Consider the following 13,514-nt stretch of genomic DNA (forward strand, 5'->3'; position numbering starts at 1 on the left):
CCCAACCAGTCTGGTTTTCAGGATACTTGCAATTAATATGCATGAACATAGCAAAATAAGAAGTTGCCATACTAGGTTCGACCGAGGGGCCATCAAGCCCAGCATCCTGTTTCCAACAGTGGCCAATCCAGGCTACAAGTACCTGGTAAGTACCCAAACATTAAATAGATCCCATGCTACTGATGCCGGTAATAAGCAGTAGCTATTCCTACCTTAAGGGGTAGATTTTAAAAAAGAACGCATACACATCCATGTGCACACTACCCGACACGCACACATGGACATGTGTGAGCGCAAGGGGGGGGGGGTAGAATTTTGCTAATTCGTGTGGCGACACATCGTCGAGCTTCCCTAGTTCCCACCCAGTCCGCTCCAATTAAGGAGCGGACTGGGAGGGAGCTTCCCTACCCCCTATCCTAACCTCCCTTCCCCTTCCCCTCTCCTACCTGCCCCCTATCCTAGGTTCCCCCCATTTTTTAAATTTACATTTTGCTTCTGCAAAGGAGCTATAGCAAGTTGCTCATGCCGGCACCATGCTGGCGTACGATCCCCCAGCACAGCGGCAAATGGTTGCTGTACCGGGCGCCTCTATCCCCGCCCCGCCTCCCGGACCAACCTTTCCCTCCTCCTGGCTGCGCGTATAACAGAGGTTACGCACTCAGCCAGGCCCCTTTTAAAATGTGCGTGGCACACACAAGGCTCGGCTGCAGACGTAACCCCTGTGTTTTATGAACACGGGCCATTAAAAATCAGGCCGAAAGTCAACTTAATAGCAGGTTATGGTCTTCTCCTCCAGGAATGTATTCAAACATTTTTAAACCCAGCTACATAAACTGTCAGAACCATATCCTCTGGCAATGAATTCCAGAGCTTAATTGTGTATTGAGTGAAAAATGTTTTTCTCAGATTTGTTTTAAATTTGCTACTTGCTAACTTCATGGAGTTCCCTTGTATTAATTGAAAGAATAAATAACTGATTCACATTTACCAGTTCTGTTCCACTCATTGTTTTATAGACCTCTATCTTATCCCCCCTCAGCCATCTCTTCTCCAAACTGAACAGCCCTAACCTCTTTAGCCTTTCATCATAGAAGAGCTATTCTATGCCCTTTATTATTTTGGTCACCCTTCTCTATACCTTCCCCAGTGTAACTATATCTTTTTTGAGGTGCAGTGACCAGAATTGTACACAGATTCAAGGTGTGTTCCCTGGATTTAAAATATGGATTTACACACATAACTCTTGGCTCCACCTTGGAATGCCTCTGATATATTCCAACTCCGCCCCTTTTATTTATCTCACACACATGCATATACGCTCTTAATTTGTAGATTTTAAAATATGTATATATATTTTTTTTTAATGTGTGCAACATTTTTAAAATTTACCCCAGAACAGTAACTTTTAAACTGGTACATGAGCGAACATGTGCATGTATTTGCTGGCTTGCACCTATGGAAGTAGCTGTTTTATATGTAACAAGATATCAACATCTAAGGTTCTCTAAACTGTTTTTAGACAGTTCCTAACTTCAATTAGCCTGGTTTTTATTAATCTCTTCGTCATCCCAACGTAGATTAAGTCACACGGACAAAAGATTGCATATACCACAAAGCTAGCTTGGCACGAGATCTTCTCTGGCAGTGCAATTTGAAAACCTGCTGTCAATTTAATAGTTATTTTCAGCGATTTCAGTGCACACAAGCCGCAGCCATTGTCGTGCATGCGAGTAATAAAATTTTGGTGATATCTCAGTCTATGACAGAATGCAATGGCTGTGGCTTGTGTGCACTGAAATCGCTGAAAAAAACTATTAAATTGAAAACAGGTTTTTAAATTACACTGCCGGAGAAGATCTCGTGCCAAGCTAGCTTTGTGGTATATGCAATCTTTTGTCCGTGTGACTTAATCTACGTTGGGATGACGAAGAGATTAATAAAAACCAGGCTAATTGAACATAGGAGCTGTCTAAAAACAGGGAAATTGGAGGCTTTGCTGGTTGCACATTTTCAGGAGTTACCACATAAATTTGAGGATAAAAGATGGACAATCTTGGAATACATTCCTTTACACTGGCAGGGAGGTGATAGAGTGAAGCAATTGAGACAACATGAACAACGTTGGATTTTCCAATTACAATCAGTCTCCCCTAATGGTTTGAATCGGGAGATGGAATGGCCTTTGTTTATGTGAACAAGCTTAATTTAGATACAATGAATTTAGTTTAAATGACCTGTACATACTCTTGAATTGGGTCCAAAAAACAAGAAGGAAGTCGGTCTAACAAAGCCGTGAGGAATATAAACACAGAGAGGCCGAGGTCCTCAAAAATATTTATTAGTAAAACAATATTTCGGTGAATGCCCGACTCAAGGCCTGAGTTTTGCCCAATGGAGAGCTGCTTCAGGGGCTAAAAATAAAACAATCATTACATTAATTAAAATAGAATTCATAAACAACACAGAAACATAAATATAAATATAAAGTGAACATAGGCTAGTGAACATACATGCAAGATAAATTCAAAGAGGAGATTAACATACAAGAGAATGGTCAGTGAAAAGACAGAAAACCATATTTAAAAAGAAGACCATGGCACTTTTTACCTGTTAGTAACAGATTTGTTAAAATATGCAAGCATGCATGTCACTTCAAAATTGTTGGTGTGGCTCAAACTGGAGATCCCATAATTTACAATGCAAGTGAAGTGATGCTTTATTGTAAAGAAATATTGTCCGACAATTTTGAAGTGACATGCATGCTTGCATATTTTAACAGATTATAACACATTTTTTAATTTCAATGTTTAATTTTTCATCCTATATATTTGTTTTAATGCCTTTTTACATAGCTCTTTTTTATCCTCATTTTTATGTTCTGTCCATTTTATACTTATTTTTAAAGGTAACCTTCTAAAAAATTGTGTTACTTTTCTTTTTGGGTTTTCTATATTTTTTACATTCCTTCTTTATTTTATCATGTCTCATTTTTTTATTTTTAAGCTTCTTCATAAATATATTGGAATGAGCACATCAACATGATAATTACAGACCTGTGAGCAAGGTTTTGGGATTCCTTGTTGATGTCAATTGAATGAAATACACTATATGATACTACTTATAGACATATATATATAATCGAATGTTAGCAAAATTAAATCCAAACATGTTTCTCCTGATAAGTATGAGACAACTTAAATGCTTCTTGTCGAATGACATAATCTGTTATTAACAGGTAAAAAGTGCCATGGTCTTCTTTTTAAATATGGTTTTCTGTCTTCTCACTGACAATTCTCTTGCATATTAATCTCCTCTTTAAATTTATCTTGCATGTATGTTCACTAGCCTATGCTCATTTTATATTTATATTTATGTTTCTGTGTGTTTATGAATTCTATTTTAATTAATGTAATGATTGTTTTATTTTTAGCCCCTGAAGCAGCTTCCCATTGGGCGAAATTCAGGCCTTGAGTAGGGCATTCACCAAAATATTGTTTTACCAATAAATATTTTTGAGGTCCTCAGCATCTCTGTGTCTCCATACTCTTGAATTGTCCATTCACTGAGTGGATAATGGGCATGCATATAAAAGCAGGATAGGAGGGATGGGCTCAATAGGAGGCTTCTCCAGAGCTGTGAGAACATAGTTCAACACTCGCAAATTAGTAAGTCCACCATATCTGTGAGTACAAAAAGTTAAGTCTCAGGCATGTGGTTGTGACAATGATTTTATTTTATAGAAAAAGTATGAGGTAACGAAGGCGAATAATCCCAGAAAATATGTGACACTATCGATACCAGAGAAGTTCCTGAAGCAGCGGAACGCAAAACATAATCATGTCGAACTGAGCTCTGATATCAACTTGAGAGAAGTACTTTGAATTTGAATGTATTCCTAAAAAGTGTGTTTTAAAGAACAATAAAAAATGAAAAAAAAGTAAAAAGAATCCAGGACAGTGTCTGGACCAATGATTAAAGATGACCGCATAGCGGTTAAAAGTGGAGCAGTCATGCCCGCACACCGTGGGGTGTTAAGAAGGTCCATTAAATATTAACAAAAAAGACATAAGACATAAGTGGAAGGATTGATTTATGTTTAGAGAACCTTAGATATTGACGTCTTGTTAAATATATGGTATTTGGTCTCGCCAACCAAGAGAGAAGTATATTTTGATATTCGTAGCTATTTTATAACATATGTGCGCATATCAGGGGAATTATAAAAGGAGTGTGTGTCCACGCCATTGTCAGTTTCACCAGTTCATTCCCAGCTCACCCAGGCAAGGGATAGGATTTCCAACTCCCCATAGTTTAAATAGCTTCTCCTTCCCCCTGTTAGCATCAACCCTTAAAAACCCTGCTGACTAGCCTAACTTTTTTATTTTATTACTTACATAACATTACTACTGCTATGAATGGCATGTGGCAGGGCACGCCAGGGCATGCTGTGCAAATATTTACGCACACATCTCCTGGCCTTCCCCTGACATGCCCAGGCCCTACTCAGACCATGGCCATGCCCCATCCCTTTTTCAAATCTTTTGACTTGTGCACGTAGTGGGAGATAAGTGCGTACACAGGCAGCTTTTAAAATCTATTTGAGGCATGTCAGCTTGACTTGTGCATTTATCTCTCGGTTTTGGTGCAAGTAGGCTTTTATAATTCATCTTTTAGAGTATACTATAGTTCCTATTACATTTTCTTTGGCATACAGTTTTTTTTTTCAGCTTTCAATGCAATAAGTGGGTGATTTTCAGGGGCACCCTTAATAGACTGGTGGAAAATATATTCGAAAAGGGGTCTGTTACCACTCCTTTTCCCGTCTGACATTTTTTTTTCATGCTCTACACAAGCTTACTTAGCGCTTGAATCACAAAGCCAATTCTCCCATTTTTTGTCTATGGGAACAAATCTTAGTGACTCAGGCCCTTAGAATATATTCTCATATTAATCATCAGATACTTTAGACAGTGGTGGTGGACGCATTACGCAAGGTAGGTGGGAGCCTAGGGTGCCAGAAGTGGGCAGGGTGTCAGAGTAGTCGGTAAGGGCAGCAGTTTTGAAAGGACAGATGAGAGGAGAAGTGGCGCGGGCAAGGCATGGAGCTGGATGGTGTGTTCCATTTTTGGGTATGTATTTCTCTCTCTCTCCCTACAAAAAGTGGCCCAGGGAGGGAGAGGGACAGAGAGAGAGACAACATGTGATGACATGGCATCACCACCACCTAAGGCAGCTGGACACACTTCCACCAGCACTGCTTGTAGATGAAGAATAGATATGGAATTTGTATGTAAGGCAACATGGACTTATATAGCAGGTCTAGACTTATCTGGCTAAGTAGTGGCAAATATGGAGTTATAGCTGTGCTGCTGAATATCCCATGTAAGTTATCTGGATGGGGGGGTCTCTCTCTCTCTCTCTCAATGTGCGAAAAAGGTATTGCAATTTGCAGTAACTTAGCTCTTCGCATAGGTATTAGTGCAAATTGTGATAAACTGCCTATTACCATAAAATACGCCCCTTTTTCTATTGCATGCAGTATTTAGTGCATTTTGATAAATCCAGGCCTTAGCCTGCTACGGGGCTGATTTTAAATATTACGTGCACGAGGTACATTTGTGCGCGCTACCTGGCATGCACAAATGTATACCCGATTTTATAACATGCGCACGCTGCCGCGTGCATGTTATAAAATCCGGGTTTGATGCATGCAAGGGGGTGCACACATGTGCACCTTGCACGCACCGAGCCGAGGGGAGCCCCGATGGCTTTCCCCGTTCCCTCCAAGGCCGCTCCGAAATCGGAGCGACCTTGGATGGAACTTTCTTTTAGCTCCCCCCACCTTTCCCTCCCTTCCCCTATCTAACCCATCCCCCAGCCTTACCTATACCCCCCCTACCTTATTTCTTCGAGTTACGCCTGCCTCTGCCGGCACGCCAATCCCTGGCACAGGCCGCTGTGCCGGAGGACTCAGGACCGCCCCCAGACCGCCGCCATGCCCCCGGCCACGTCCCGGACTACCGCCACACCCATGGCCACATCCCCGAACTGCCCTCGAACTGCCTCCGAACCACCGCCCTGCCCCGGCCATGCCCCCGGATTGCCCATTTTTGGAATCCCCGGGACATACGCATGTCCCGGGGCTTGTGCGCGCCACCGAGCCTATGCAAAATAGGCTCAGCGCACGCAAGAGTAGGTTTTCGTGGGTTACGTGCATATCATATGCATACCCCATGCGTACCCCATGTGTGAATATTGATCTCGTGTACTTTTACACATCAGAAGGTAGGCAATTTTCAAAGAACTCGTGTCCAGGCATAAAACACTGTTTTACCAATGGAAATGCCTTTTAAATTACCCTCCTTCTCCAGAAAATTATTTGCCAAGTTCATATTTATATTAGATAGGGATGTGAATCGTTTTAGGACGATTAAAATTATCGTCCGATAATTTTAATATCGTCTTAAACCGTTATGGAACACAATACAATAGAGATTCTAACGATTTATCGATATAAATCGTTAGAATCATGAGCCGGCACACTAAAACCCCCTAAAACCCACCCCCGACCCTTTAAATTAAATCCCCCACCCCCCCGACCCCCCCCCCCCCAAATGACTTAAATAACCTGCGGGTCCAGCGGCGGTCCGGAACGGCAGCGGTCCGGAACGGGCTCCTGCTACTGAATCTTGTTGTCTTCGGCCGCCGCAAATCGTTTTCGTACGGAAAATGGCGCCGGCAGGAGATCGACTGCAGGAGGTTCGTTCAGCGAGGGTTCCGGCGCCTCGCTGAACGACCTCCTGCAGTCGATCTCCTGCCGGCGCCATTTTCCGTACGAAAACGATTCGCGGCGGGAAATCGCTCCCTGACCCCCGCTGGACCTCCAGGAACTTTTGGCCAGCTTGGGGGGGGCCTCCTGACCCCCACAAGACTTGCCAAAAGTCCAGCAGGGGTCCGGAAGGACCTCCTGCCGTCCAATCGTGTTCGTCTATGGCCGCCGCCATTTTTCGGCGCCATTTTGGAAAATGGCGCCGGCCGAAGACAACAAGATTCAGTAGCAGGAGCCCGTTCCGGACCGCTGCCGTTCCGGACCGCCGCTGGACCCGCAGGTTATTTAAGTCATTTGGGGGGGGGGGTTCGGGAGGGTGGGGGATTTAATTTAAAGGGTCGGGGGTGGGTTTTAGGGGGTTTTAATGTGCCGGTTTTGCGATTTTACGTTTTTTCGATTTTTTACGATTTTTCACGATATTTTACCCCCCCAAACGGCAACAATACGATTCCCTCCCCCTCCCAGCCGAAATCGATCGTTAAGACGATCGAGGACACGATTCACATCTCTAATATTAGATACTTTATAATTCTTCTTTCATTAACTTCTAAACACTTGGTGCCACACCACTGGCAGAATTCACACCACTTTGTCAATGACTGAATAAATCTAAGTGTTCCTAATTGAATAAACTGAATGATAATTTTATAGAAAATAGATAGTCACAACAGCTAAAAAAAAAAACATAGGGCGTTTAAAACTCATTTTATTAAAAATGACCAAAGTCATCTCTTCCAAAAAAATAGTTTCAGTGACAATCCTAATGGGAAAATACTTGGTAAATCTATTCTTTTGCATACCTTGCATACACAGTCAAAAAAAAAAATAATCTAAGACTCTAACAAGATTAATATAATACAAGATTAAACATTTTGAGTTATTTTCAGCTTTCAAATGAAAATTTGAAGATTATTAGACACCGTACCTTTCGAGTTTATTACACCAGCTGCAGTTGAAGCCAATTTGGGCATTGACACAAGGACCACAGCTGTTAAATTGTACACAGGCTGTTCAAACAAGAAATAATAAATGCATTAATCTTATAAACAATGTTTATGCGTTTTAAAAAAAGTGTATAAAGCATTCCAAAAATAAATGCAAAAATTTGTTTAACACAGAGATGTTTTTCATGGGTTCGTTTCATCACTCTACACATCTGTTGTGTGGTTAGTTCCCTGTTGAACTTCCAAATAACTGGCCACTAAATGGATTAGTTAAGTGTCTCTGAATATTTACATGAACTGTACAATTGACTTCCTATTTATCTCTTACATCTCTCGCAATAATCCTCCCAATGGGCCAAACTTAAGGGTAGATTTTAAAAGACATGTCGATTTTATAACATACGCACATCACCGAGCGTATGTTATGAAATAGGATACCCGTGCACACATGTGCGCCCAATTTTATATTGACACATGCATGTGTGGGCAGGTCGCAACTCGCGTGTGCAAGGGGGTGGGGATTTTAGTAAAAACCACGTGATGACGCGATCGGGCCTACCCCAGTTCCCTTTCAGTCCACACCAATTAAGGAGTGGACTGGGAGGGAACATCCCTATCCTCTTACCTATCCTTCCTACCTTTTCCCCTCTCCTCCCTGACCCCTAAATCTGCCCCAACTATTGACATTTTTTTGTTTTAGAACTTATCCACTTCCCCGAGCAGGAGTAAGTTCTGCATGCCACCCGGCTGCTGGTGCGCGCTTCAACAGGACAGCACTTAATGGCGCTGCCCCGGCCAGCCCCCACCCACTGCCCCACCCAAACCCTGACCCCAGCCTGCCCCTTTTCAAAACCCTGACTCTTCCGCGCATACCAGGAGATACGCATGTGGTTGGGTTGTTTTGAAAATGTGCTCGGCGTGCACTCGGCCCGGCCTTGTGCGTATCTCCCAGGATTTCCTGCGTGCGGGGTTTTGGAAATTAACCCGTTAGATTTCTATTCAAATAATTAAAGAAAAGGTATAGTAATGTACTGGTGCACATAAGGGGGTCCACTTTCAAACCCCCACAGGAAGCTTACAGGTCTAAAAGTACTTTCTACCCAAGCATTTCCAAACCAAGTTTCAAAGGGCATTTCCCTTTGAAAAGTCAGGGCCAGCCGGGACCATGGGTACAAAAAGTACTGGCAAAGTTTGTGTGGTAAAGTAAGCGCATATTTTACCTCTTCCATTCTAACTCTACCCACATCTCTGCCCGTATTCCCACAGCCAAAAGTGCACAGGCTGTGTAACAGCGTGCATACTTTGATCACTGTGGGGAGAATAATTTTCAGCCTGAGGGCTTACCTGGTTAACTGCTTAATTACCTAGGCAAATTCTTTTGTAAACTGTCCTCATATTGGACACATGCAACATACACAGAAAAAGAGGTGAATTAGCACATTACCTTATATCCAATATTTGCACTTATACCTTTCTATATTTTTTCTCCAATTATTTTAATTGAAGTCTAAGTAAGGACTATTGGGAGAATCACTGTGGGCAGCAGAGGTGAGAGATGAAAGAAAACACAAGGCAGGTCAATGGGCTGGGATGAGTGGGAGAAGCGAGAGAGGACAGTTGGGGAGAGTGAGAGGGAATAGGAAGGGTGAGAAAGGATATACTGTAAGGATGTGAAGGGGCAGAAGGCAGTGCATGAGGAGAAGATGAAAAAGTGAATGAATGAAAGGGATGGAAAAAAACAGGCACACAGAGAAGAAGAGAGAAATGGAAATAAAATATGAGGCAATTTGAATGAGGCTGAGCAGATTTTAGAATGAGAAAGGGACAAATAAGAGACAGAAAACAAGTAAAAAATAAGAGAATGGAAAAACTAAACTATACAGCATGAGACAGAAATGCACCAGGAGTGGAAGACATCTTCAGTACATGACACAGTTTTGCATTTAGTTAGTAATTAGCATTCTACTACTATACAAATAACACTAGTGGCCTCAAGTTAAATAGGTAATTCAGATGGAGACATTTTGTCAGGTCTTGCATAATTCCACTGCAGTAAAATATGATGATCTCTAAATAAGATACACTAACATTAAACAGGGAAAATGAATTCACTGTAAAATCTGTTTGCATGCAGAGTACTATGCGGTATGCAGGTACTGAACAATAAAAGGGGTTTTTTAGGTGGAGGAGAATAAAAGATATTCACTCTCTTTAAAAAAAATTAAAAACTTATGGGCACTTTTATTAGAAAATCATGAGCTGTATGCACAATTCATGTCTAATTGTGAGTTATTAATAAAGCTCCTGGACCTTCAGCCTCATTTGAGGCACAGAAGATCATGTGCTAAGTTTTCAAACCCTTAAACCATAGGCGGTATTTTAGAACTCATAATTATAAATTGCTTCCTACACCTAGAGCAGTGGTCCCCAAACCTGTCCTGGAGGGCCACCAGCCAGTCGGGTTTTTGGGATATCCTCAATGAATATGCATGAGAGAAAATTTACATGTTATGGAGGCAGTGCATGCTCATTTTCTCTCATGCATATTCATTGAGGATATCCCAAAAACCCGACTGGCTGGTGGCCCTCCAGGACAGGTTTGGGGACCCCTGACCTAGAGGTTAACTTTACTTACTGGGTAGAGGCATCATTTCAACAGCTGAGTGGTTGGTAATCTTTGACATCTGAAGCTCCACCCGGTGGTACTCGTAAATTGTTCTTCTACGAACATCTACATAGAAACAAGGAAAAAAAAAAAACAACCATGGGTAATCCTCTCACACAATAAACCTTGCTCCTGCACTTGCTCAAAAGACCCACACTGAAAGTTATTTTCACAAGATATAGAAAAGTTAATAGAGCTTAAAGAAACTAGTAAATGTCATCTTAAAAAGACTATGAAAAAGTGGTGCAATCAGCTTCTGCTATAACCGTTCAGAGGCAAATTAGAAGTATTATATCTTCTTCAAAGCCCCACACCTAACATCTTGATGGGCTCCGGGCTTAGTGGATAATAAATCCTGAAGAAACGGGAAATGAGAAAATCACAGAGAAGTTTGTTTTCTAATATATCATCCTTTGTTTTGTCCTCCAATATTAAATCCGATGCTACAGGACAGACAAGCAGATTAAGTCAGTTTCAAGCAATTGCTATTGTGTGGTGGTATTTATTATGCAATTATTTCAACATTGTTTTCAATGTATCCTTTATTTTTAAACTGTATGCCTTCAGCATCACAAAATTAAACATGCAAAGGCTTTTTTTTTTCCTTAGAAATTAATGCTTTCCAAATGTCCATTTTTCTGAAAAAATGTTAAATACATTATGATCAAGGAACAAACACGCCGTATCCAGGCATAACTTCCTCACAGGAAGCTCCTACACCTGCTTGTGGTCAATTTTTGCAAAACTGCTTGGCAACATCTGAGAGGAAAAAATGCCAAAACTGAGCTAATCTGGACTACAATGGAGTTGAACGGTTGCCAAGAGCGGAAGATTTATATTCTCAGTGCACTCAGTCTGGTTACATCTGACAGACATACCTGCCAAACTCAGAGCAACCAGGGGATGCATCTGAAATATGCTTTGCCATGAATAGAGGTTTTTTTTTTCCCCCTAAATTCCCCAGAATGCTCTAATCCCTCATCCAAGTAAATATTCAATATTTGTTTTTTCAAATACTTTAAGTTCAGACAGTTGTTTTCTATGTTTCCTAGAGATTATAAAAGAAGTGATTAGTAAAGAAGGCAACACAATTTAATCTGGTTCTCCCTGGTTGTTAGTGGCTACTTTGTGAACCACAACTTAATTTCTGCATGTAGGTTTCTTTTAATTCTAAGGGGGTCTATATTCAGAGGCATTTAGCAAGATAACACACAAGTTATCTGGCTAAATGCCAATTTTTGAATATTTTGGGAACTTATCTGGTTAAACTTTAGCTGAATATCTCATGATCTGGCTAAAATTTAGCTGGATAACCTAGGGGCATTCTGAGGGTATTTCTGGGAGAAGTTAAGGGGGTTATTTTCTAACTCTATCGCACGCGAAAAGGGACTTTTTGCGTGCGATAGCTAAATCGGAGCGGCGTCAGCACCGGAAGAGGAGGAATCGGGGTGGCACCGGGGTAGATGTGGTGGAAACATCACTGGCGGCGAAAAGGTAAGAACTCTTATCGCTGCCAGTAGCGTGCCCAATAGCACCACCTTTTACGATGGCGCTATTGGGTGCGAAAGCTGGCAGCAATAACACTGCAGTGGTGCGATCGCTGTCGGCTTTCACAGGCCCGCTCCCTGCTTCACCCCCGACACCACGCAATTCAAAGAGGAAAATCTAGGCCTAAATTAGCTTAGATATCCTGCTAACTTCAACATTCAGAGTTAGCCAGATAACTTATCCAGCAAATTCCGGTCATGCCAAAGAGCTGTCCTAAAGTTATCTAGATAAAGTTATCTGGCTATTTTTAACATAGCCGGCTATATTCAATAGTGCAGCTGCGCTACAGAATATCCTTCCAAAGTTAGCCGGATAAGTTTATCCGGCTAACTTTGCAATCCAGTCAGTGATTGAATATTACCCCCAAGGTAGTTACTGTACATACATACAAAGACCTTACTTAAGCAAACTACCGTATTTTTCGGACTATAAGGTGCACCGGATTATAAGGCGCATTATCAATGAGCGCCTGCTAAGGCGTCCAGGTTCATATATAAGGCGCACTGGATTATAAGGCACAGCACATTAAATGAAACAAAGCTCAGACCATAGGGCAGACTTTAGTCAATTTTATTCAACTCTTTCACAATAACTCTCAACTTGTTCAGTTGTAACGAGTCGGTCTTAGCTCTTCAGTGATGATTCCAGCCTTCATGAAAGCTCGGATGACACTGGAGACTGATACCTTCTTCCAGGCATCCACGATCCACTGGCACATAGTGGCATAACTCATCCCTCAGGCATTACATCACATCTTTCCTTTCCGATCAGTCTCTCTCTCATACATGCACACACACACACACAGGCATTACATCACATCTTTCCTTTCCAATCAGTCTCTCTCTCATGCATGCACACACACACAGGATTCTCACTCCCATGCTGTATCTCATACACACCCATGTTTCTCACTCCTATGCTAGCTGTCTCCACATGCACAGGCTTCTCATTCCCATAATCACTTTCTCTCTCTCACACACACACACACACACACACTCCAGTCATCTCCCTGACCAGTCAGTTCCATTGTCTCTCTTTATATACACACATCACCTCTCTGACCAGTTTCTCTCTCTCACACACTTTACATAGATGATCTCAATCAAATGCTCTCACTTACACACAGGTTCTCACTCACAGTTACACATGAAAACTCTCAATCACACATACATTCTCTTCAGGCTGGCTGGTTCTCTCATTTCCTGCCCCCCCCCCCCCTCCAGCACACATGATAGCTGCAGCAGCCTCCTCCTCTAGTTTCTTTCAGTTAAAAAAAACAAAACAAAAAACACAACTGTTCATTCCTCCACCACAAATCCATCAAATCCTTCATCTTCAGTGTCTGAGTTAAACAGCTGGGCGATTTCTATATCAAGCATGCTCGGGTCCCCCTCATCATTATCCGAGTCGGTCTCGTTGCTGCTGCTTAGCTCTTCAGTGATGATTCCAGCCTTCATGAAAGCTCGGATGACACTGGAGACTGATACCTTCTTCCAGGCATCCACGATCCACTGGCACATAGTGGCAT

At 42.0% G+C, this 13,514-nt stretch overlaps 1 protein-coding gene across 3 annotated transcripts in view; it reads right to left on the minus strand.

Annotated features, from left to right (window-relative positions):
* The window catches only part of PLXDC2 (plexin domain containing 2), a 968,372-nt gene that overhangs the window by 251,350 nt on the left and 703,508 nt on the right, over nucleotides 1-13,514 (minus strand). For all 3 annotated transcript variants that reach the window (XM_029588733.1, XM_029588732.1, XM_029588734.1), the window contains 2 exons: nucleotides 10,409-10,504; nucleotides 7,755-7,836 (listed from right to left, as the gene is read on the minus strand). In XM_029588733.1, the coding sequence (XP_029444593.1) occupies nucleotides 7,755-7,836; nucleotides 10,409-10,504 (178 nt within the window). The remainder of the gene's footprint in view (nucleotides 1-7,754; nucleotides 7,837-10,408; nucleotides 10,505-13,514) is intronic.

This window comes from Rhinatrema bivittatum, chromosome 2 (genome assembly GCF_901001135.1).
Source record: "Rhinatrema bivittatum chromosome 2, aRhiBiv1.1, whole genome shotgun sequence".
NCBI lineage: Eukaryota > Metazoa > Chordata > Amphibia > Gymnophiona > Rhinatrematidae > Rhinatrema > Rhinatrema bivittatum.